Source organism: Carcharhinus amblyrhynchos, chromosome 29, assembly GCF_965287045.1.
Source record: "Carcharhinus amblyrhynchos chromosome 29, sCarAmb.v2.hapA, whole genome shotgun sequence".
NCBI lineage: Eukaryota > Metazoa > Chordata > Chondrichthyes > Carcharhiniformes > Carcharhinidae > Carcharhinus > Carcharhinus amblyrhynchos.
The window spans coordinates 12,677,559-12,702,282 of record NC_137352.1 but is presented as its reverse complement, the minus strand read 5'-3'; the positions used below and the strand labels follow the sequence as shown (position 1 = coordinate 12,702,282).

The following is a 24,724-nucleotide window of genomic DNA, read 5'->3' as shown; positions in this document are numbered from 1 at the left end:
GCATGTGGTCCTTAATTAGGCTTACATTAACACAGCAGTGAAGTTACTTTGAAAATCCCCTAGTTGTCACACTCTGGTGCCTGTTCGGGTACACTGAGGAAGAATTTAGCATGGCCAATGCTATTTAGACCATGAGTCATAGAACCATCGAATCCCTACAGTGCAGCAAGAGGCCATCCAGCCCATTGAGCCTACACTAAGGCAGCATCTTACCCAGGCCTTACCCACACCCTATTCCTGTAACCCTGTGCCTTAACCAGGGCTAATCTACCTAACCTACACATCTCAGGACACTAAGAGATAATTTTGCATGGCCAATCCACCTAACCTGCACAGCTTTAGGGTGCAGGAGCAAATCGGAGCACCCGGAGGAAACCCGTGCAGACACTGGGAGAAAGTGCAAACTCCACACAGACAGTCCCCATAGGCTGGAATTGAACCTGGGTCCCTGGTGCTGTGAGGCAGCAGCTCTAACCACTGTGCCATCACTTGATTATTGAAATATTAAATCGAACTGAAAATCTTTCACTGAATGACTACTGGGGCTGTTGTAATGAGCTGCAGAGATGTGGTGAATCAGCAAAGGACTGACCATGATTAATGGCATAATCACGGCAGCAATGTGTTATTCACAGATTATTTGGATCAAGCAGAGATTGTCAGGATTCAGAGTAAGGCAGTGGGTAGCACAAAGGTGGAGTTACCAGATGGATGCTGAGACACCTTTGTTCCTTCTTCCCCATTACTGCAGTGTAAGGGAATTTGAGGCAAAGTCTATTTTTTGAACGGATTTTTCTCAGCTGTGCAGGAATCTGTGCATTGTGTGAGAAATGCTATGCAGTGCTGGTGAAATAATCTGTGGAAATACTCTATAAATTGCATGGTTCTGACTGCTGCAGGTATGTCGTAAGTACATGATACACTCTTCAGCTTTAAGTCCCGTTAGCCAATGTGCATGGGCCTGAGCGATGTTAAAAACAATCTCAACCACATACCTGCAGCTCTTTGCCACCCAGCTCATGCATGGGAGGCCTGAGATTTGTCTGGTATTGAAGATGCAAACCACAGAGCTGAAGATGAAGGTTTAGTTATGGTCTAATTACGTGAGTTTTCAATCTTTTTTTCCCGGCACAGTTGGGAGGTCTTCATAGCACATGAACCACTGAACTATCCGTTCCCCCGCCTTTCCCCCTCCTCCAGTATTACCTTTGTGTCCTAACACATGGCTGTAAAATGCCAGAGTTTTAGTGTCTTAATCCCAAAACAAGTTGCTCACCAAATCTCTTGCCCATTTAAAAGGGAAGCATACAACAATATGTGGGTAAATTCACCCATCCAAATAGGGAGGCCGTCACATTGGAGGGACAGCAACTTCCATAGAAGAAAAATAAATAGAATCCCTACAGAGCAAAAGGAGGCCATTGGGTACATCAAGCCTGCACCGACAACACCCCCACCCAGGTCCTATCCCTGCAGCTCCATGTATTCACCCTACTAATTCCCCTTGATCCTAAGGGGCAATTTACCATGGCCAACCAACCTAACCAGCACTGTTAGGTTTGGACTGTGGGAGGAAACTGGAACACCCAGAGGAAATCCACACGGACACGGGGAGACCATGCAAATTCCACACAGGCAGTGACCTAGGCTGAAATTGAACCTGTATCCCTGGCGTTGTGAGGCAGCAGTGCTAACCACTAATACTGTGTAAAGTAATACTGTGCAGCTAATCTCCAAGTGTGGACTGTCAGGTCTGAACATATTGGAGTGGGTTTTCAAGTTTTAACATTGCCACCCACAGCAGCAAATGATTGCAACCCTGACCAAGCACCGGGACTCTGGGTCAGAGAGTGGCTTGTCAGATATTTCATCCAATTATTCTTAAATGAAAACATCCCTCCCATCACCCTGCCCGTTCACTTAATGAGAGTGGCATTCTTTCTTTTAATTTACTCATCATCAAGCCTGCTTTCAGCTCATACACTGGCAGCTTTTGGTGCACCAGTTAACCTTTCCCACTTCTTCATTCGTTTGTTATCTTCATAATTTATAGCATTTTATTCGCTTCGCCCCAAACTTGAAAATCTTATTCCCGTTGGATGGCTTGCTAATTTCCCTGTTGGTTAAATTGCAAGTTGAGTAACACAAAGTATTAACTTGTGCTTTAATAACTTGATTTACTTTTCATTATGTTGTTGTTGATTATCTGATGCTGAGCCTTTCTTTAAATTGGCTAGGTAGAAGCCTTCCTTGCATGCAGTGCTTTCTAATGCAGCCTTTCTGTTTTTTTATAAAGAAACATGTACGCAAATTCTAACTTCTATTCCAGCAATGCTTTTAATTGGATTTCAGGATTTTTTAAAAAAAATTAACACAGAGTAGGGACTTGAAGGCAGAAAAGCAAACCTTTAAAAATGTCACAGTGCATCAAGGTGTGATGCTGTGAATAAGACTGTGCTGTCATAAGATGTTGAAACAGAATTTGGCCCATTGAGCCTGCTCCGCCATTCAATCATGACTGATAGGTTTCACAACCCCATTCTCCCACCTTTTCTCCATAAGCTTTGATCCCTTACCAATCAAGAACCTAACTATCTCTGTCTGAAATACACTTAGCTGAGTCAGCTTTTAGGAATGTCTCGGTGTCCCTGGGTATAGGAGGCGAGGCCAACGAGGCTTCCTACTTCTGGTAACAAGCCAATGCCTCTTGCTGCTACACAGACCGGGTGAGGACTAACTCCCGTTTCCCGTGCCCTCCAGCAATTAAATGGCCGCCAACACTTAGCACCCAGTCTCCATCTTGGAAAATAATCACTCATTAATTTGTTACACATGGAGTGGGCTTTGTTCACTAGGCTGATACCAGAGTTGAGGGGGTTGAGCTATGAGGAGAGGCTGAATAAACTAGGCTTCTACTCATTAGAGTTTAGAAAGATGAAGGGAGATCTCATTGAGATGTACAAGATGATGAATGGGATGGATACGATAGAGGTGGAGAGGCTCTTCCCGCTCAGAAAGGACAGTGGGACTAGACGGCACAGCCTCAAGATAACGGCGGGGTTGGGGGGGGGGGTGGTTTAGAACGGAGTTGAGGAGGAACTTCTTCACTCAAAGGGTGGTGAATCTCTGGAATTCTCTGCCCGTTGAAGTGGTGGAGGCTGCCTCGCTAAATATATTTAAGACGTGGGTAGATAGGTTTTTGATAGGCAAGGGGATTAAGGGTTATGGGGAGAAGGCGGGAAAGTAGAACTGAGCCACTTCAGATCAGCCATGATCTTATTGAATGGCGGGGCAGGCTCGAAGGGCTGGATGGCCTACTCCTGCTCCTATTTCTTATGTTCTTATGAGAGACCAAACAGCATTCTTGCTCCAGAAGGAGTCTTAGAAAGCATTTGGCCTCCAGTGTAACACTGTGTTCAGAATCACTGGGCACATCTCTGCATCCCACCACTTGGGAATGTGACATTTAACCTTCCAATGCAGCACAATTATTATCAGAATTTAAAATGAAAGCTGGATTTCATGCCTGTATTATGATTGAAGCAGAACATAAACATGAATGCCAAAGTCTCCCTTATAAACTTGTTCAATTGCCAGTATATCCAAATTGGTTCTTCCAATAAACTGTCATATCTCTACTTCAGTGAACTTTCAGTATCTCATTACTTCAGTAAATGATGTCATGGTGGGAACTATACCTTCATAGAATTCTTAGTGCAGGAAGAGCCCATCGGGTCTGCACTGACTCTCTGACAGAAAATTTAACCCAGGCTCTTTCCCCACCAAATTCTCACATTTCCATGGTTAATCTCCATAATATACACATCTTGGAACACTAAGGAACAATTTGGCGCGGCCAGTCCAAAGATGGCGAGTTAGGTGAATTGGCCGTGCTAAATTGCCCCTTGGTGTCAGAGGGACGAGCTAGTATTACGGTGATAGGGCCTGGGTAGGATTGTGGTCGGTGCAGACTCGATGGGCTGAATGGCCTCCTTCTGCACTGTAGGATCCTGTGATTCAATCCACCTAATCTGCACATCTTTGGAGTGTGGGAGGAAACCAGAACACCCGGAGGAAACCCAGACAGACACGGGGAGAATGTGTAAACTCCAGACAGACCTGAGACTGGAATTGAACCCAGGTCCCTGGTGCTGGGAGGCAGCAGTGTTAACCACTGTGCCACCATGCCAGTCTCAGTAGAGTTCATTACCTTTAGAGTAGAAAGACAGGGCAAAAAGTCCATAAGCGATGTGAAAGTAAATAAGACTTGCGTGAAATTAAATTCAGTTCATACTGTCTGCCTGTGAAAATTATTTGCATTCAAGATGATAGCACCTCTGAGGATCTCACTTTATCCCTCCCCTCTCCACCCCCCAAAGTCATTGAGCACAAAAGCCAAAATACTTCAGAATAGTGTGAGCACATGTTAATATTCTGTAGCAAGTCTCTTGCGTATAGTAGCAGTGGATTAGGAGTCAGGAGGCCAGGCAGATGCCTGGGTGTGAAGCGTAAATCTGCCTTATAAGGGAGAGGACTGTTATCTCCCTAATTTCATTAGGTTCCCTGAAGAAAGCAATAATAGAAATAGCTGTTAGTACTGTCAGGAAACGTTCTGCTCAAGTTGCGGTGGTATTTATTAGCAACAATGTTGTGTGAATTGCTGAAATTAAAGATAATTTTAGTGTGATGAATTGTATTTCACCAAAGTGAAATTTCGCGTTACTTTTTTCAAAAAAAAGTCATTTAATCATGCTGCAAAGCTTTTGAGTGCGGGGAATATCTATTCAAATGTGCCACAAGGGGTACCAAAGGTTTTGTTTTAATGATTTGAATGATTTCTGCTCCGTTACATAGTTTCCTATCTCCAACTGCGCACATGGAGAAACAGGATGAGATTCTCTCTGTGTGTTATCTATTCACTCAGGTGCTCATGCACCATTTCAGGCCAAGAAACTAAATGCTCTTACCCTGCCGCTGAAGATAGATAGCTCTCTCAAGCTGCATGTAAGAGACAACCCAAGGGGTGAGTCTACCTCTCAAATACCAACCTCATTCCCTGCCAGAAGTTTGATTTCTGCCACCCCAAAAACCTTAATTTCTTCCCCCACTATACAAACCTCACAGCACAGAAAGGAGGCTCATCTTGTCCACTCCAGCCGGAGGACACCTCAGGAGCCCTTGCTAATTCCACCTTCCTGCACCCAGCCCATGGCGCTGTCGCTCACAGCGCTTAAGGTGTAGATCTAGGTGCTTCTTTAAAGAGTTTAGGATCTCTGCCACCACCACAAACTTGGGCAGTGAATTCCAGACACCCCACCACCCTCAGTGTACCAATGCTCTTCCTCATGTTCCCTCTATCTTGAATCTATGTCCCCTGATTATGGAGTTCCCCACCAAGGGAAACAGTTTTATCCTCTCCACTCTATCTCTTACCCTCGTAATTTTGTGCACCCCCATCAAGTCACCCCTCAGCCGGAACAGAAAATGTTGGAAAAATTCAACAGGTCAGACTGTGAAGAGAAAATAGAGCCAACGTTTCACGTCTGGATAACCGCTCGTCAGAGTGACAAAGAGTCATCGAGGCTATTTTTTCCAGCATTTTCTGTTTTTGTTTCAGATTCCAGCACCCACAGTACTTTGCCTCCAGCCCTCAGCCTTCTTTGTTCCCAACTTTTCCAATCTCTCCTCATTTTACCAGCCTGGGCAAAATTCTCATAAATAAGTGAGTTATGACAATCAGTTTAAGGGATTAAAAGTAAGTGGATTTGGAAGGCAGGGTGAAAGAGGGAGATGTGCATGATTAATTAGTCATACGTGGAGTGGACTTGAGAAACCAAAGAGCAGTAGTCTTGTTCAGAAGGAGTCTTAGAAAGCACTTGGCCTTCAGTGTAAGTGTGTTCAGGATGACGAGGCATGTCTCTGCATCCCACCACTTGAGAATGTGGCATTTAAACTTCCAATGCAGTACCAATGGCATCAGGCCGGGCAGTGGAAATGAAAGTTGGTCATACAAAACTGTATTAGGATTGAAATGGAACACACATCTTGAAGCGAAAGTCCCCTCTATAATCTTGAAGTTCAATTATCAATACACCTAATTGGTTCTTTAAATAAATTGTCATTTCTCTTCATTCAGTGAACTTTCGACATTTGCCAAGAGTTGATCTCGGTCACCCGTTTAGTTGTATCTTTTTGATCGGAGTCAAATTTATGTGACTCTGAAGTTACATCTTTATAATAATTATTACCCACTAATATATTAACATGAATGTGTTCTGCGTAACAATAGATGCAGATTGAAAAATGTAAATCACTAGGGATGGATTGCCAATGATGCACTGGCACGCCATGGATCTTCTAAACTTGTGAAAAACCTTATTTCTGGGCGTATCTGCTTCCTATAATTAACTAAGAATAATGAATACAAAACAGGATTTATACTAAAATAAACAAATAGAGAAAATAAGCGCTTGAGTGATTCTGAATGTGCTCTTCTATGTTTGTAACACCCTTGACGTATGCAGCAGTTGGGGTTTCTGGAGTTTTTCCAAGTACAATATTGAAATACAATAGGATGGCATAGTGGTTAACATTTCTGCCTCACAGCCAGGGATCTGGGTTCGATTCCCAGCCTTGTGCGACAGCGTGGAGTTTGCACGTTCTCCCCATGTCTGCGTGGGTTTCTTCCAGATGCTCCGATTTCCTCCCCCCGTCAGAAGATGTGCAGGTTAGCTTGACTTGCCATGCTAAATTGCCCCTTAGTGCCAGGGGGATTAGCAGAGTGAATACGTGGGGTTAAGGGGTTAGGGCCCGAGTGGGATTGCTGTCAGTGCAGGCTCGATGAGCCGAATGGTCTCCTTTTGCACTGCAGTGTTCTAGGATTCTATGAATTTTGGTTGAATCTTTTGGCATTGCAATAACAATATCAGGTTTCCAAACATTTTGTTCGTCCAAATCCTGGAGAATGCAAATTGTGTGTAAGATCCTTCTAGAGAGAGGTTTCTGTGCAAATCAGTACATTTGAGAACGTACACCAGTGTCACATCCTCAGTCAAAGATTTGGAATGGAATCACAACAATTAAGAGGGAGTAAAATAGAATGACTATATTCTATAAAATATGGAATTGACAGCAGCAAGTACCTGGAGACCTCTGGCAATGGCAAGACATGAGGTAGCCATCCCCATAAACTACAAAGACTATTTGTTTCCAAAACAGTGCGATGGTAAGGTTTCTTTGTCTGATTTCAAGAAAAAAATGGATGCAGCTCTTGGGGCTAAAGGGATCAAGAGATATGGGGGAGAATCAGGATATTGAATTTGATACTCAGCCGAATGAAAGGCGGAGCAGGATCGAAAGGCTGAATATCCTACTCCTGCTTCTAGTTTCTCTGCTTCTTCGCAAAGACAATCCCACAATGAAATAAGCTCCCAAAGGAAATAGCCACAGCCCCATCACTTGAAATCTTCATGACCAATCTTTAGATTGTTTCCATTGAAAAGTGTTCATTATCAGGGCCACCATCTCAGCTGGTCATGCCCGGTATAACTGGCGCGACCCATTTAATTGTTGACAAAATGTGACTATTAGTCTGTGATACCAGTACAACTAAAGCAGACGTTAAGATCCTGAAAGAACCTTGACTTGAAATAATTATCTCCAGCATGCTCTTGAAGACACCTAGGAAGAATAGGATGGATCAATGCCAACAAAGGTTGCCCACAAATGACGTGAAGACATGCAGGTTAGGAAGATAGAATGGAATCCTTGGAGAAAAAGTGAATGAAGATTAGAAAGTATTCTCAGGAAACACTTATGGCATTGGGACAGAGGAAATATGAAAAGGAAGTTAGAAACCGGAAAAGGCGTCCAATGATATATAAAATCTGAATTTAAAAAGGAATTGTATGTTATTTAGAAGGAGGAATGTGAGGAAAACTTGCGGGTAAAAAGGAAGATCCATTCTTCCTGCAGTAGGTCTCTATTGCAAGATAAAGCAAAGGATGAAAAGCCAAAAGCAAGAACTAGAAACATGATAAAACATCTCAAAAAAAAATTATGCTGTGAAAATTAAATTGTCTAAGGTTTGTTGCAGCTGCTCCTATGATGTGCTGCAGTTACCCACGGTAACTGTTACCGTGGGTAACTGCACCACCACGTGATGTGGAGCTGAGCTGACTCGGATCATCAATTGTTGATTTGCTGATCTCGGTCCTAGTTGTGACCAAGACATTGCGCTTTCCTTGACTTGCAAGTTGATAGAAGTTAGTCTGGGTTACTGATGATGATGTTAAAGTGGAGTGTCATATCACTCAAGGAGGCTTCTTGGCTGCTTCCAACTAACCCTTCCAACATGTCTAATCCAAAAAAAGGCAAGTGCCCTCAGAGAGGTTTGAACAGCCCAGAATATACCATCTTCCCAGCTCAACCCTGGCACCACAACCCCATCTCCTCCACCCATTCTGGCCCCAAAAGCACTGAATCAAGGCTTGTCTTTGATGGAGCCCTTTCAGTTATTCTTCTTGTGCTGGCATAGCTTTGCGTCCATAGTGTTCTCCTGTTTTGTAGCAATAAAGAAGAAAAAGATGGGGATTCTGGATTCCTGCTGCATTTTACAAAGTTAGCCTGCTTCATAATCTTAAAGTGGAGATGCTGGCAATGGACTGGGGTAAACACAGTAAGAGATTTCACAACACCAGGTTAAAGTCCAACAGGTTTATTTGGTAGCAAAAGCCACTAGCTTTCAGAGCACTGCCCCTTCGTCAGGTAAGACAAAGGGGCAGCGCTCTGAAAGTTGGTAGCTTTTGCTACCAAATAAACTTGTTGGACTTTAACCTGGTGTTCTGAGACTTCTTACTATCTTAATTATAAAGCCAAGGAAAGACTAACCTCCACCTATCAGTCCAGCCTCCCACCCATCCTGAAACTTTGAATTATCCACAGGGGATAAACAGTTGCAACAATTGTTTGCTGGCACTTTTCTCAATTTGGAGGGTATGAATTATTACTTGTACACGCTTCCTGAGGTCAGTAAAGGTACTAAATCTGAGTCATAGGCTCCTACAATGCAGAAGGAGGCCACCCTAGCTAGGCTCCTTGACACCAAGGGGCAAATTAGCATGGCCAATCCACCTAACCTGTACGTCTTTGGAATCTGTTCCACTCTTCTCAGCACTCCATGTTTGAATCCCTGCAGTCAGATTTCCACCACTGTCACGGTTCATAGAAAGGTAAAATGACATCCTATGTGAATGTGACAAAGGTAAACTTTCCCTCCTCACCCATCTCCATCTGCCTGCAATCTTTGACATGGTTGATCGCACCATCCTCCTTCAGCTGTTGGTCAGTTGAAAGACACTGCTCTCACATGGTTCCATTCTTAGCTATCTAAACATAGGCAGTTACAATAGCTTCTTTTCCTGGTCTCACGCTATTACCTCTGATGTCCCCAAGGATCGGTCTTTGGCTCCTCCCCATGCCCAGTGTCTCATCTACATGCTGTCCCTTGGTAGCCAAGGCAATAGTTTCCATATACGTGCTGACAACGTATCTATCTCACACACCACCTCTCTTGATTCCTCCACAGTCACTGCACTATCTAACTGCCTGCCTAACATCCACTAACTGATGAGCAGAGACTTCCTTGAATTAAATATTGAGAAGACTGAAGCCATTGTTTACGGTCCCCTCTCCAAACTCCATAGCTGTTGACGCTGTCCCTCTCCAGGGCAACAGTCTGACATTAAGTCAGTATTCATAACCTTGATGATACATTTGATCATGAGAGGAACTTCTAATCTCGTATGCGTGTCATCCACCTATTTCCACCTCTGTAACACCGCCTGACTTTGCTCTGTCTCAGCTCAATGTTGCTGAAACCCCTGCTACCTACTATTGCAATATGCTCCTAGCTGCTCACGCGTGTGCTATCCCCCTTGGTGGCATAGTGATTAGCACTGCTGCCTCACAACACCAGAGACCAGGTTCAATTCTAGTCTTGGATGACTTTCTGTATGGAGTTTGCACATTCTCCTCATGTCTGTGTGGGTTTCCTCCGGGTACTCTGGTTTCCTCCCACAGTCCAAAGATGTGCAGGTTAGGTGGATTGGCTGTGCTAAATTGCCTCTTAGTGTCCCAAGATGTGTAAATTAGGGGGATTAGCCATGGAAATGTGAGATTATGGGGAAAGGGTGAGGAAAGGGCCTGAATTAGATACTCTGTCAGAGAGAGTCAAATAAGACTCGTTGGGCCGAATGATCTCTTTCTGCACTGTAGGGACTTGGTGCAGGTTAGGTGGAATGGCCATGCTAAATTGTCCCTTGGTGCCCCAAAACGTGTAGGCTGGGGGATTAGTGGGGTAAATATGTGTGATTACAGGGATAGGGCATGGGCCTGGGTAAGATATTCTGTCAGAGAGTCAGTGCAGTCTCAATGGGCTGAATAGCCTCGTTCTGCACTGTAGGGATTCTATGATTCTAACTTGAGGTCATCCAGGACGCCATCCAAATTTTGTTGCATTAAAAGCACCATGTAAATATTTATTGTTGTTGTTCAGGAGTTATTCCAGATGCTTCATTCCAGGCAATGCCTTCAAACAGAGTATTACACCTCCAAGGTGTTCCATCTGTTAATGCACTTACTTTATACTAGCATCAGATCAGAGTTACCCACTTAATCTTCATGCTTTTCTATTGGGGCGGCATGGTGGCACAGTGGTTAGCACTGCTGCCTCTCAGCACCAGGGATCTCGGTTCAATTCCGACCTTGGGTCTCTGTCTGTATGGAGTTTGCATGTTCTCCCCATGTCTGCATGGGTTTCTTCCCGGTGGTTGGGGGGGGGCTCCAATTTCCTCCCACAGTCCAACGATGTGCGGGTTAGGTTGATTGGCTATGCTAAATTGACCCTAGTGTGTCGGGGATTAGGAGGGTAAATATGTGGGGTGACGCGAATATGTCCTGGGTGGGATTGTGGTCCATGCAATGGGATGAATGGCCTCCTTCAGTACTGTAGGGATTCTATGTTTCTATTGAAACAAAAATTCAAAATACATTGAGTATATGAAAGATTAAATTAATTTGTCCCTCCTGTCACAGAGAGGAGTGATTTACTTGGACTTCATGTGCTAAATTGAAATTAACAATCCTATTTAAATAAATGCATGGAGTTCATGGAATACAAATTAAATGTCATTTTTAGTTTTGCAGTCTGCAACTTTATTGAATGTTTCTATTGATTTATAAACAAACAAATAATAACAAAGAAGGCAGAAACTCAATCTGTGTCTCTCCTCTTTTAAAAAAAATAAGAAGCGTACTTCATTCCAAAACCTGCGTCACGATTTTGTCACTTTGAACGATGTTAACGCGAATTCTAGGGACAGCATTCGGGTGGCAAAGCAATTTGTTTGCAGGGGGATATGTTTTAACGGAGGGAAAGCAAGCCACATGTAGGAGTGTAGTATTTTATCATGTAATGTTGTTAAGTCAGAGAAGATGTTTGAATGTTAGCTAGGGGAGCCCAAAGCTAAACCAGGAATTGTGCAACAGATTTAATCTTGAAGAAACTGGTGTCTAGATACCGAACTGTGTTTGATTCTGGAATGGCCCATTCTGCAAGAAGACTCTAGATGATATATTTGTAGGTCTGCAGAAGTGTTTTGAAGGATGTTTGTTTTCAAGGTTAGAGTTCCATTCACAGAAATGTTCAGTTTTATGTTTATTCAGCTGCTAGAGAAAGTAAAAGCAGTAACTCACAGAAGGTTCCAGAGAAAGTGAGGGCACAAAGCTTCTAAAACCAACTCTGCCCCAAGAAGGGACTCCAGACCTCAACTGTAGTGCATCTTTTTAATCATTAGTGCTACAAAGTGAATGTCATTTATGGGGAGCTTTATTCTGTGGGTATGTTTGCTTTCTGCCAGCAAGTGGCAAGTTTTATGCTGTCAGTACATTATGGTATCCTTTGAAGATTAAAGTTTATTTATTAGTCACAAGGAAGGCTGACATTAACACTGCAATGAAGTTACTGTGAAATTCCCCTAGTTGCCATAGTCCGGTGCCTGTTCGGGTCAATGCACCTGACCAGCATGTCTTTCAGAATGTGGGAGGAAACCGGAGGAAACCCACATAGATACGGGGAGAACGTGCAAACTCCACACACAGTGTGACCCAAGCCAGGAATCAATCCCGGGTCCCTGGTGCTGTGAAACAGCAGTGCTAACCACTGTGCTACCATGCTGCCCGATTAAATACTGCAACCTGGATTAGAAGGTTGGATGACCATGCTCACTTGTCACTCATCAGTTTATCTTTCGGTTAGCAATCCTGGCGGAGCGGTGGTTTGGATTATTATGGATTTGGGCCATTCCCTCTTCCAGGAGAGAACAAGGACTAATGCCCCAGAATAGGCTGCTTTCTTAAAAAAAAATTCATTCATGTGTCGCTGGCTGGCCAGCATTTGTTGTTCATCCCTTGTTGTCCAAGGGCAGTTGAGAGTCAACCACATTGCTGTGGCTCTGGAGTCACATGAAAACCAGATCAGGACTGCAGATTTCCTTCCCTAAAGGACATTAGGGAACCCAGATGGGTTTTTCCAGCAATGGTTTCACGGTCATCAGTAGATTCTTAGTTCCAGATTTTTTTTATTGTATTCAAATACCACCACTTGCCATGACGGGATTTGAACCCGGGTCTCCAGAATATTAGCTGAGTTTCTGGATTAAGAGTCCAACGATAATACTACTAGGCCATTGCCTCTCCTGTGACAGGGAACGAGGAGATAGCTGATTGCTACCTACCAGCTCATCAAGATGCCTTCCTTTTTTGGTGTGAAGCTAGTCAGTGAATGTTGGCCGAGTGTTTAAGCTGGAGTGCTGAGCCTGACCTGGAATTCGCCGTGTAACCCTCAGTCACATCGAACAATCTTATTACCCCTTGTATCATACATACAACCACCACCCCCCTCAAAAAAAAACCCCACCAGGACTCACCACTCAGTCTGAGTTTGTTAAAGTCAGATATAATTCTGGATACTCTGGGCTAGTGTTCAACTATGTCAGCCCAGACCAGCAATCAAACTTTAGAGCCTCATCACTCATATAGCAGTGCTATGCTGCATAACGTTTATCCATGAATTTTAAACTTGTTCTGAAAGACGTGCTGGTCAGGTGCAAAACTTGTAAATGTTGACAGCCGGAGAAACTTGGCTGTATTCGTACACGGTATGTGGAACACCAGAAGTGAACATGTGGGTAGAACAAGCAATGAGGAAGGCAAATGACGCATTTTTTTTCAAGAGGACCGGTGTCCAAAAACAAGGAAGTTTTGCTATGAGACTTTGGTGAGACCATACCAGAAGAATTACAGTTTTGGTCTCTATATCTAATGAATGATATACTTGCCTAGGAAGTGGTGCACCAAAGGTTCACTACATTCATTCCTAGGAGGTGTGATGTGCCCTATAATGAAAGGGTTGGGTTAACTCAGTTGGCTGGATGGCTGGTTAATTATGCAAACAGTGTGGTTTTGATTCCTGCACCAGCTGAGGTTATTAACAAAGGCCCTGCCTTCTCAACCTTGCCTCCTCGCCTGAGGTCTGGTGATCCTCAGGTTAAATCACCACCAGTAAGCTCTCCCCATCAAAAGGGAGAGCAGCCTATGGTCATCTGGGACTATGGCAACTTTGCCCTTTACCTATAAAGAAAGGCTGAGTAATTTAGACATTTACGGTGGGATTTTCTGTCCACGTTCATCCCATGACTGGAAAATCCAGTCCAAGGTCAACAGATCTTTGCATGGTGCTGTCCAGCCCGCTAGGATTCCCGTGGTGGGTGGGACGAGAACATTCCGCCCTTAGTCTCTCGGGTTTAGAAGAATAAGAGGCAAGCTAATTGAAGCACGCGTGGAAGGGGCTTGTTAAGGTCAATACTGAGAGGCTGTTTCCTGTGGCAGAGGATTCTGTAACACAGAGGCGGAGTCTTGGGGGAAGCAGTGGATATTTAGGACTGAGAAGAAATTTCTTCACGTAAAATGTTGTGCCTCTTTGGAGTTCTGTACCTGAGGAGGCTGTGGTTGCTCCATCATTGAGTATATTCAAGACTCGGGAGGTAGCTTTTTTATTCTCCAAGGGATATGGGGAGGAAGAGAAGAAACATTGAACTGTGGCAGAAGATCGGTCAGTCATGGGGCTCAGGAACCTTATGTTCGTGCTGAGGTTTGGGGTGATCTTCATCGCACTCCAAATTAAAAGTATTTTCTGACTAAGATATTCTCACATAACTCCTGTTACATTAATGAAATTGATAGAACATGTAGAGTGGGATGTCAGTTTTACCGTCTGGGAGAATTGCAATATATATGCCACCTACCCCCACCAAAAAAAACCCGCCAATTAAAACATACTTTCATATATACTTCATCACAAACATCTGAATTACATGAACGTTGATGAGTTGCAGCCTTGACTTATCAATTTGAGGGTTAAGATAGTGACCCATGAGAGAAGATATAGTTGGAAGGGTATTATTGCATTACCCAACCATGTAATCAGAAAAGCAGCACCAGTCATTAACACGCATTTTGGTCTATCATTGGTATATCAAGTGGTTAAGGCTTGAAGTGAAAACTTGAGATTTGATCTCTGATTAGATTTGGAGCAGTATATCCTACCTTATGATCCAAGGAAGGTTGTAAAACTACTTTTACAATTATATTCCTTGAACTTGCAATAGCAATATGCCATTTGAAAGTATGAATGATCTGGCAGAATATCTATCTTCTGATTTAGGGTGTGCAGTTACAGGAAGTCTGAGTACCTTGGAATATGTAGATATCCTTTCCTCTGTGCATTTTTCCATTAGACCGTAAGATATAGAAGCAGAGTTAGCCATTTGGCCCATCGCATTGGCTCCGCCATTCAATGATGGCTGATATGTTTCTCAGACCCACTCTCCCGTTTTTTCCCCATAACCTTCGATCCCCTTGCCAATCAAGAACCTATCTAATCTCTGACTTTCCGCACCTTCCATGCTATTCTTCTGCAATCCCTTGGCTTAGGATGGTCTCTGACTTCACCCATTCTCTGAGGCTTCATGTTGTGGCTGGAGAAGAACTTGCATTTTGCATGGTGCATTTCCTCTTACAGATTGTCCCAAAGCATTTGAGGCCAGTGAGATACCTTTTTGAAGTTGTCTATTTACAGTAAAGAGCCATCAACCACAAATGAGACAGATGACCAGTTAATTGGTTCTTGGTGATGTTGGCTGAGGGATCCATCTGGGACACCAAGAGATTATCCAATGCTCTTTGGACAGCACCAAGGGATGCATCTGCCTGAACATGCAAGGGAGTTTTAATGCTTCATGAAAAAATATGGCACTTGTGACAATCCACAACAACCTTCAGTGCTGCACTGAATTCTTTGCCTAGATCACGTACTGAAGTACATAATGAACTTGAATCTAGAATCTCTCATTCAAAGCAACTTTGCTACAATTAAAAAATCTGACGAGCAAAGTTGCTACTCTGACCTCTGCTCCCTTTTCCCACCATGGAAACTCCATTAGCTAATGCCCAAGCCAGGAACTATACAAGTGACTGACGCAGAGGCCAGAGGAACTGTATAAATGAGTGAGATTTGTATGTAGGGCACTTTTTTTTTCTGGCATGGGTTCTGGAAGGTAAATGTTTTGTCAAATTGAGATGGAAATTTGACTCTGAACCCATTGTAGAATTTTTTGTCTAGTCATTATATTTAACAGGATTTTGGCAGCCATTTGCTTAATGTTCCAAATATCAGGAATCCAACCTCTGACCAAGTCTATAACAATCATTTTTATACAAAACCAGGAACTCCCCTCATTTTGTAAACCAAATATATTTGCTGGCTTTCTTTTCAAATTACATTTTAACCCTTGGCCTGATACATATGGCTTTGAGCAACTATTTGAAAGAATTTCCAGGAGGCTAAAGGTTAGTACGCTGAAATCAATTACCATTAATTTAGACGGTAAATTGATAGACCATAGAAGGTATAAATTCAACAGGAAAGTGATGAATCAGATGTCCTCTTCGCTGAGCTGCAGCATCACCTTTAGTTGTCACAGTTCTCTACACCTGATCAATAAACTTCCAACATTATTATACACAGTAGTCAGCCTTGAAAGGATTTTCTGTTATCTTCAGGGAGATCAATATAAATCTTCCTTAAAATTAACTGATGAATACTTGCACATTTTATATATGGGTTAAATTAATATCTATCACTCCCTTCAGCACTGGGATCAAGACAGATTTATTGACCAAGTACGATTACACACTGAGAGATTTAGGTGACAGCTTACTAGGTATGAACTAAAAATGATTTAAAAGTTGGAATATTTTATCTGAGCTTTACCAGTATGTTTTCAAAGATAGTAAATCTTCTGGATGGTGCAATACTTTATATTGTTTTTATTCCTACTTTTCATCATTTGGGTTGGAAAGAAAGCATTCTGTGACTTGAAAAAGCTTTTGCTTGCTCGCATTCCCACCCCCCGTGTTGTATCTGTTGCAGTACTATTACCGGCCTGACTTAACATAATATTACTAGGACTCAATGCCGGTCGTCTTAATTCACCACCTCAAATTGATCCTATTGATAATCGGCAGTAATTTATTCAACTGTTCCAGGACTCTGTCAGCCACAACCAGCTGGGAGGAATCATGGCTGCCATTCTCCAGCCCCGCCCGTGGCTGGGAATTCTCCAGCCCCACTGCAGTGAATGGAGATTTGGCTGAGCTCTGAGTTCCCCGTTCTCAGCTGGCAACGTTGGCAGGCCCTAAGACGTCAGGGAATTCTGGCCGATACCTTTTTCAATGTACCCAGAGGTACTTTTTGGCAATTCAAATTGTCACGGTCTAAAAATCACACTTTCCCTTTTATTGCACCTTACTGGAATATTCGTGATAACACCGAGTGGAATCTCACTAACTTGCTGCATCAACTTGCTCATATTTCATGCCCTTATTGCTTGTTAATGAACAACAGCAGCAGCCATTCCTCAGAACCCACTGACAGATGCCCAGCAGTTAAATGCATGTGTTATTATATCTGTTGATGATGTTTGGCTCTGTTCTAGTCACCTGCTGTTAATATTCATCAATGATTCGAGCGCATTTAGTTTCTTTGCTTTAGCCTGTGTAAAATTATTCACCAGCATTTGACAAACTAAAGCAATAAAAAAGAGAAAGGCTGTAACATGCCAATTTGTAGCAGCACGGGAATGTTTAAAAGCTGTAGTGTAATTCTAAAGGATAAATCATTCTGCAGCAAAGATGCGGGGGGGAGGGGTGGTGGTTTGAAAGCGTATTTGCTTCTTGATGTACTACCTTGTTCTTAAGGGATCTGTGGCAGGAAATGTTATTTTTGAATGTCTCGTTTGCTGAGTCCCAGTCAATTAATTTAAGTCAATATAAAAATGTTTCTGACAAAGGCTTCTTGCTTTCGATCTGACAGACTCGAGAGCAGGCACAGAAGTTCCAAGGTCTGTAGACCATGCCGTCATCGGGGGAGTGGTTGCTGTGGTTGTATTTGCCATTCTGTGCCTGCTGATTGTACTTGGCCGATACTTTGCGAGACACAAAGGTAAGCCCCGAAGGAGGCCTTCTGTAACCGCCATCCTCAAACCACTTACAATGAAACGCAGTCAATGTTCTCAACTGCGTTGCATTGTTCCTTATGGCTTGCAAAATCTGGATAGCAGAGTGCATCTAAATTCTGTTCAATGTGTCAGTGTGAATTAAATCCACTTTCTTCACAGTACCTGCTTATTCTAACGTTAAAGTACCCTGGATTTTCCTCGACTACCCTGTCTCAATTTGGGTTGGATCGTAGCAGTAGTGGGAAAATGGTGCCTAACAGCACTCTTCCTCCCACCCCCAGCTCCCCCTTTTTTATCCAGTGCAATTATTTGTGGCAGAGCCAAACAAGGCACTTCACCTCTTATCCATGCCATCTCACCCCTCTGCCCTCACCACATGTGCCCCACATGCACACTACACACAACACACACATGCTACATGCAACACACACATGCTACATGCAACACACACACGCTACATGCAACACACACATGCTACATGCAACACACTACATACACTTATCACACTATACACACATTACACAGTAGCCACATGCGCACGCACACTCCACATGCACACACATGCCGCACAGCCCCATGTGTACACACTCACACCGCATGCTTGCGCACGCATACACAAACCTCAAGACAGTGATGACCATAATTCCTGTAACATTAGCAGAAGGCGCCTGTCCCTCCCATTAGACCGTATTTTGGTTCCAGGTCCAAGTAAAATGTCCTCCTGATCTTCAGAATTTAGTGCTTTGCTTGAAGACAACTTTCTTTTTGAATGCTGCAAAGCCAAACCTGTTGCAGCTCTGCCAGAATTTGTAAAAAGCTGTTGTTCCAAGCACCATAATAATGTAGATATTGGCCATTTGAAACAAATGTAATGTTACCACTTGGTGCACCAGAAAGTCAGGTTAACTGTGAGATCCTTTTGGCATATTTCTTCTGAGCATGTGCGGAATGCCATGGAGGTGACATGAGGAGCAGCAGAGACATGGCCTGTTGGCTCACGTTTGCTTTGCTAACCTTAAAATGAAATCAAATCCCTTGATAAGCACCATCAAAAGAAGGCATTTGCAGTATTTGCCTCTTCACATATTGCTGCACACACAACAGCACGACGGCCCAATGTGTAGTAACCATAAACTGGCACATTTCAGCAACACCCATACCAGCAGTGACGTTTGTTTTAAATCTCCTCTTTCCCCCTTTAAAATATATCACCTACTTGGGGTAGGCAAATGAGAAGCTCCTAACCTTATAGAGGTAGTTTCCCAGCTATTATCATGTCCTTGACACTGCTTCAGTCTATGTCACAAAGCACAGGGAAGTGGCTAAGTAACAAAGTCCATACAGTGTTATAATTCCATTTCACTCAGCCAGTGATGGAATTCAAACAGTTATATATTTTTTATTCATTCCTGGAATATGGGTGTTGGTGGCTGACCAGCATTTACTGCCTATCCCTGGTCGCCCTTGACAGAGGGCAGTTGAGAGTCAGTCACGTTGCTGTAGCTCTTCACATGTAGACCAGACCAAATAAGGACGGCAGGTTCCCTTCCCTAAAGGACATTTGTGAACCAGGTGGGTTTTCCCTAACGGTGGTTTCATCTTCATTCTTAATCCCCAGATATTTTTTATTGAATTTAAATTCCACCATCTGCCATGGTGGGATTTGAACCCAGGTCTCCAGAACATTAGCTGAGTTTCTGGATTAATAGTCTAGCGATAATACCACTAGGCTATCGCCTCTCCAAAATGAAATCCAACCCCATGATAAGAATCATCAAAAGAAGACATTTGAAGCATTTGCCTCTTCATTCATTGCTGTTATCGGGGTAACTTCTTAAATTACAGCCATTCTTTACCTTCTCGATAAGACAGGAGAACAGTTATTCCTTTGTTATGTAGCCTTTGTTGGTTCATTTATGTAAATCCTTGTACTAAGGCCTGTTACTTACTGTCCCTCAAATCAAGCCTCCCAGTTATCAACAATGAATAGCACTATTGGAGTTAGCCTTCTGATAAGTACGTCATGAACTACTGATATTGGCCCAGAATTTTCTGGTAAAGTATTGGAATTCTTAATTCTCATACTGTTATTATTGTTGAAATCGCCCAGCTGATGGAGAAAGTACCGTGATTTGTGGTACTGGACAATATGTCATTAGCTCCTCAAAGGAGGCAGACTGCCAGTGATGTCCCAGTAAATTTTAAGAAATTGCTGCTTTATTTTAGTAGTTGTGAATAAATATCGTTGCTAGGGCTCATACCCAAAAACAAGACATCATAGAATCACTACGGTGCAGAAGGAGGCCATTTGGTCTATTGAGTCTGCACTGACTCTCCGACAGAGTATCTTACCCAAACCCACACCCCGCCTATCCCCATAACCCAAAGCATTTACCCTACTACTCCACCCAATCTGCATATCTTTGGACATTAAGGGGCAATTTAGCATGGGCAATCCCCCTAATCTACACATCTTTGGAAACCGGAGATTCTGGTAGAAACCCACACAGACACGGGGAGAACGTGCAGACATCGCATAGACTGTGACCCAAGGCTGGAATTGAAGCCAGGAGCCTGGCGCTGTTCCGACAATATCACTCAACTTTTCTGAACCTGAAAAGTAACAGTAAAAGTTCTGTAAACTCCATTCTGACAGACTGTAATTTTTTAAAGAAATATAACATCTCTGTTTCTGTTTGTTTTCTCTCAACTTTATCTTCCTTTCCTTCTCTTTATTTCTACTTTACCGATTTGCCCCTATCTCTCCATGAGTGGAGTGATCTGCAACTTGGTGACTGGACTGCACCTTCAAATATTGTTGGATTATTAACTTAATATTCCTTTAGCTATTGTTCTCAGACACTTCTGAAATATCTTCCCATTTCTGACAAACAGTGGCATCACCAGGTTCTCTTAAGCCACAGGTATAGACCAGACACAAGGTAAATGTGGCTTCCCTGTTCCAATCTTGGAGAGGTACATAGGATCCCAACGGTGTAGAAGGAGGTCAATCAGCCCATCGAGTCTGTGCTGACTCTCTGAAAGAAATTAACCGCCCGCCCCATCCCCATGTCTCCGTGCATTCAGCATGGCTAATCCACCTAACTCAGAGATCCCTGGACACCAAGGGCAATTTTGCATGGCCAATTCACCTAACCTAGACATCTTTACACACTAAAGGACAATTTATTATCGCCAATCCGCCTAATCTGCACATCTTTGGACACCAAGGGACCATTTCGCATGGCCAATTTACCTAACTTAGACATCTTTGGACACAAAGGGCAATTTAGTATTGCCAATCCACCTAATCTGCACACCTTTGGACATCAAGGGACAATTTTTAATAGTCAATTTACCTAACCTGCATATCTTTGGATTCTAAGGGGCAATTTAGTATCGCTAATCCACCTAACCTGTACAAGTTTGGACCACATAACGATTGTTTAATTTCACATGCCTTCAGTAACACCCATTTCTTTAAGAAGGGTGCGGGGGACTTTTCAGGCACATTTTCTGTGGGTTTTGGGCAGTCGAAGCAGAATTGCGATTGCCAGGGAGAGAGAGTCTGGATGGGCTGAGGGTTTGAATCATGGCGATGCTAACAAAAGCCTTCGTGGTTTCTTGCAGGTACATATTTCACACACGAAGCCAAAGGAGCTGATGATGCAGCAGATGCGGACACTGCCATTATCAATGCAGAGGGTGGACAGAATAACTCCGATGAAAAGAAAGAGTACTTCATCTAAATAAAGTATAGTTACACTGAGGTGTCCAACTGTAGACGTACGTGCAGTTGAGTTTTTAGCGTGGTGGTGATGATGATTGAGACGAGTATGTACACTTGGGGTTAGGGTGGGGGAAAAGTGTTCATTGAGTTCAGTGAGTTCCACAGTTTGACACCTCTGTAAATGCCAAGCCAGGCTTGGACTTAGTTTAGTTCTCTCATTTGCAGAAAACTCCGTGCCTTGTTTTCCCTGCAAACGCTCCAGCCTTTGAATTGCCATTTTGGAAGCTCCGTGGACTTACAAGCTCACTTTTATTTCTACACTTAAAAAGAAAAAGTAATTTTTTTTTTCTGTTGTTAACGCACGCTCTCTCTGTCTGTGAGGGGTGAGCCCGTGCGGCAGTTCAATTTACCGCAGAGGGACACGGATCGAGCTTTTTTCTGCAAGTGAGGCTTCTTGTGGCGAGATCGACTCTATAATTTCATTCTCTATATATAGACTGTGCGATGTAGGATACCTCAAACTGTCTGGCTGTGTTCTGGGCAACTGACAGGACTTTCAACAACAACCCTAACCAGACCTGACAGCTGAGGTCTGTGCCTTTTAGCAAGTGGACAGTTTTGAGTTATCACAGTGCGAACAAGCTTAGTTCCAGCCAGCTCTTTGTTTCAAAAGATCTCATCAGTCTTTCCCAATTGGCCTTACTTCACTAATTTGTTTGCCAAAAAAAAAACTTGAAAGCTATCTACATTCATGGTTCCCTGTCAGCAAGGCTTTCCCCCTCCCCACCCCACCCCACCCCAACCCACCCACGACCCCAAAAGAGGCAAGGCAAGCAACTGCCTGGAGCAAAAGTTAAATGTTACATGTTGAAGTCTGGATTCACACAGTACAGTTTGGCTCATAAACACTAGCATGGTTTAAAAAGGCGTATCCCTTTTGTTCATCGTGCATGGTTTATATTCGAGAACCTCTTCCGAACAACCACTGCTTACATGGACTGTGTGCATAGATCTCTTTTTAAAGGGCAGTGTATTTTTTTTAATCAAGCCAGTGATGCAAGTGGTTAGTCCTTGTGCCATTGTATAATGCTATTTGTATTCTATTTAAAAGATTTAATTAAAATTGATCAAACACTGTACAGGGCGCTGTAGTATTTAATGGAAGTTCTGTGTGTATCCTGCATTTTATTCATCCTATGTCTGCCATCAAAAAAAAAGGGATTATGCCTCTTTAGAGAAGTGTGAAAAGCTGCCTTAAAATATTACCTTTTTTTGTGTTTAGCATAAGCCTTTTCTTCTCTGAGCCTTTTGCAGAGGGGATCAGATTCTGTTGGAAATATCTTGTTATTGCTTTCAGTTGAAAATTTTAAAGAAAATATTCTCAAAATGGCATTTCACAGTTTTTGGCATGAAGGTAAAACTTTTTGGCAGTTGTTTAAAATTATCACCACCTAAACCGTTGAGCTAAATTGTGGGTTAAAGGTTAATGAATATTAACTTACTGATGGAAAGCAAAATCTCTTCTCCTGATTTCCAATAAGGTACGTGGCCCAATTCCGACGTGACATAGCTTTACCTGAAGAGTGTTCATTTTAGTTTTTATTTTTAACGTTTTGGTTTTGTTTTGAGATTTATTTGGGACAGATGTTACAAAGTGCGAAACACTATCATACCTTTAGGAGTAAAACGGGGCAGGAATGGAGAGGGTGAGTTAGCCTCAGTCTTTCTACTGGAACCTGTGCTAACCAAGGAATCAACGAGGGAGTAAGGATTTGGGTACAGAGGGACATTATAATTGGAAAGTGTTGTGCTTTACAATTTAAAGGATTCTTATTGAGCCTCTTCACTGAGTTACAAGAAAGTGACAAAAAAATTGAGCTGCTTTAAAGTATTATGAAATATATACTTGATAGCCAACGCTCAGTTCTCTGTACAATTGCATCAGATAAAGGGTCACCATAAGCAGTGAAGGGAATGTGCTGACATACTCAAAAAGTGATTTACTGTGTCTCGTTGCTGTTTTAAATATGGTTTCACAGTCATTTGCTGTCATTTTTCCCCACTCCTTTAGTTTGAACTGTATTATAGTGTTAGCCGTGTTACTGAAGTAGGCCTTTTTTTTAAGAAAAAGAGTCAAATAAAATTAAATTTGTCATGTCTCAGGAACATGTGTTCTGATAGGCATTTGCATCTCGGGCAGAATGCAAAAGATATGCCCCCCACACATTGAAAACAAAACGTGGCAAATTCAGAGTTTTAGTTGTACATGTTTTTGTGTGAACCCTCTTTATTATTTTTTTCTCTCTCTCTCAAATGCAGTGCACTGTTTTAATTGTAAAATGTATTACTTTGTATAGAGTTAGTTCAAATGAATTGGGGTTTTTTTGTCACGTGCGAAACAAGTATTGTGCAAAATTGGTTATATAAAAATGAAGCATTGATGAAGTTGAAGATTCTTGCTATGTTTATATGCCCAATAGGTTTGATCTTTAGGCACTAAAGCTGTTTGCTTAGACCATCTCTTATTTCTGGTGTACATGGGCAAATTTTGTGTATTGATAGAATCTCTCATATGTTCCCACGCCATTTTTTTTGTATCAGTTCATGTATGCCATTTTTACAGGAAAAAAAATACAAAAACTACTGAAGCGTTCTTGTCTTCTTAATAAAAAAAAGTTAAATGTTCCAAATTTCTGATCTGGTTCTGTGGTGTATAATTACCGTCTGCGATTTTCTTCTTCTTACGGTCATCAGGATGAGGGGTGTCTACTGGGAGATGGAGCATTTTTCTACCTTGAGGGTGAAGCTCTGTCATTTGAGTTAGCCGCAGTTTGTGAAGATTGTGATCTTGTGAAGTAGTCACGAAACACTCTCTTTTCATTTTCTCCATCTTTCCTTGTTAGGCAAGGTTGAAGTTGTTGAGGCTTTTTTTTTAAAAAAAGAATTCATTTAACCCTTTCAGAACAGTGGTAATGCTTCACATAAATGAAAATATGGGCTTTTAAAGTTACATTTGTATAGCACCTCTGCCTGGGTGACTGTGGAGTTTGCACATTCTCCCCATACCTGTGTGGGTTTTGTCCCACAATCCAAAGATGTCCAAGTTAATTGGATTGGCCATGCTAAATTACCCCTTAGTGTCCAAAGATGAGCACGGTTGGGAGGATTTGCAGGATAAATGCTTTGGGTTACAGGGTAGGGTAGGGTGGGGTGTAGGTTTGGGTAAGACACTCTGCTGGAGTCAGTGCAGACTCATTGGGCTGATTGGGCTCCTTCTGCACTGTAAGCATTCTACGATAAATCTTGTTTTTGGGTTTGAGCTTTATCAATGTTATTTATTCACAATTACTGAAATAAA

At 42.6% G+C, this 24,724-nt stretch overlaps 1 protein-coding gene across 3 annotated transcripts in view; it reads left to right on the top strand.

Moving 5' to 3' along the window:
• Nucleotides 1-24,060, top strand: part of cadm1a (cell adhesion molecule 1a) — a 437,492-nt gene extending 413,432 nt beyond the window's left edge. For all 3 annotated transcript variants that reach the window (XM_080214513.1, XM_080214514.1, XM_080214515.1), the window contains 2 exons: nt 17,492-17,620; nt 21,267-24,060. In XM_080214513.1, the coding sequence (XP_080070639.1) occupies nt 17,492-17,620; nt 21,267-21,385 (248 nt within the window). In that variant the 3' untranslated portion in view covers nt 21,386-24,060. The remainder of the gene's footprint in view (nt 1-17,491; nt 17,621-21,266) is intronic.
• The last annotated feature ends 664 nt before the right edge of the window (nt 24,061-24,724 follow it).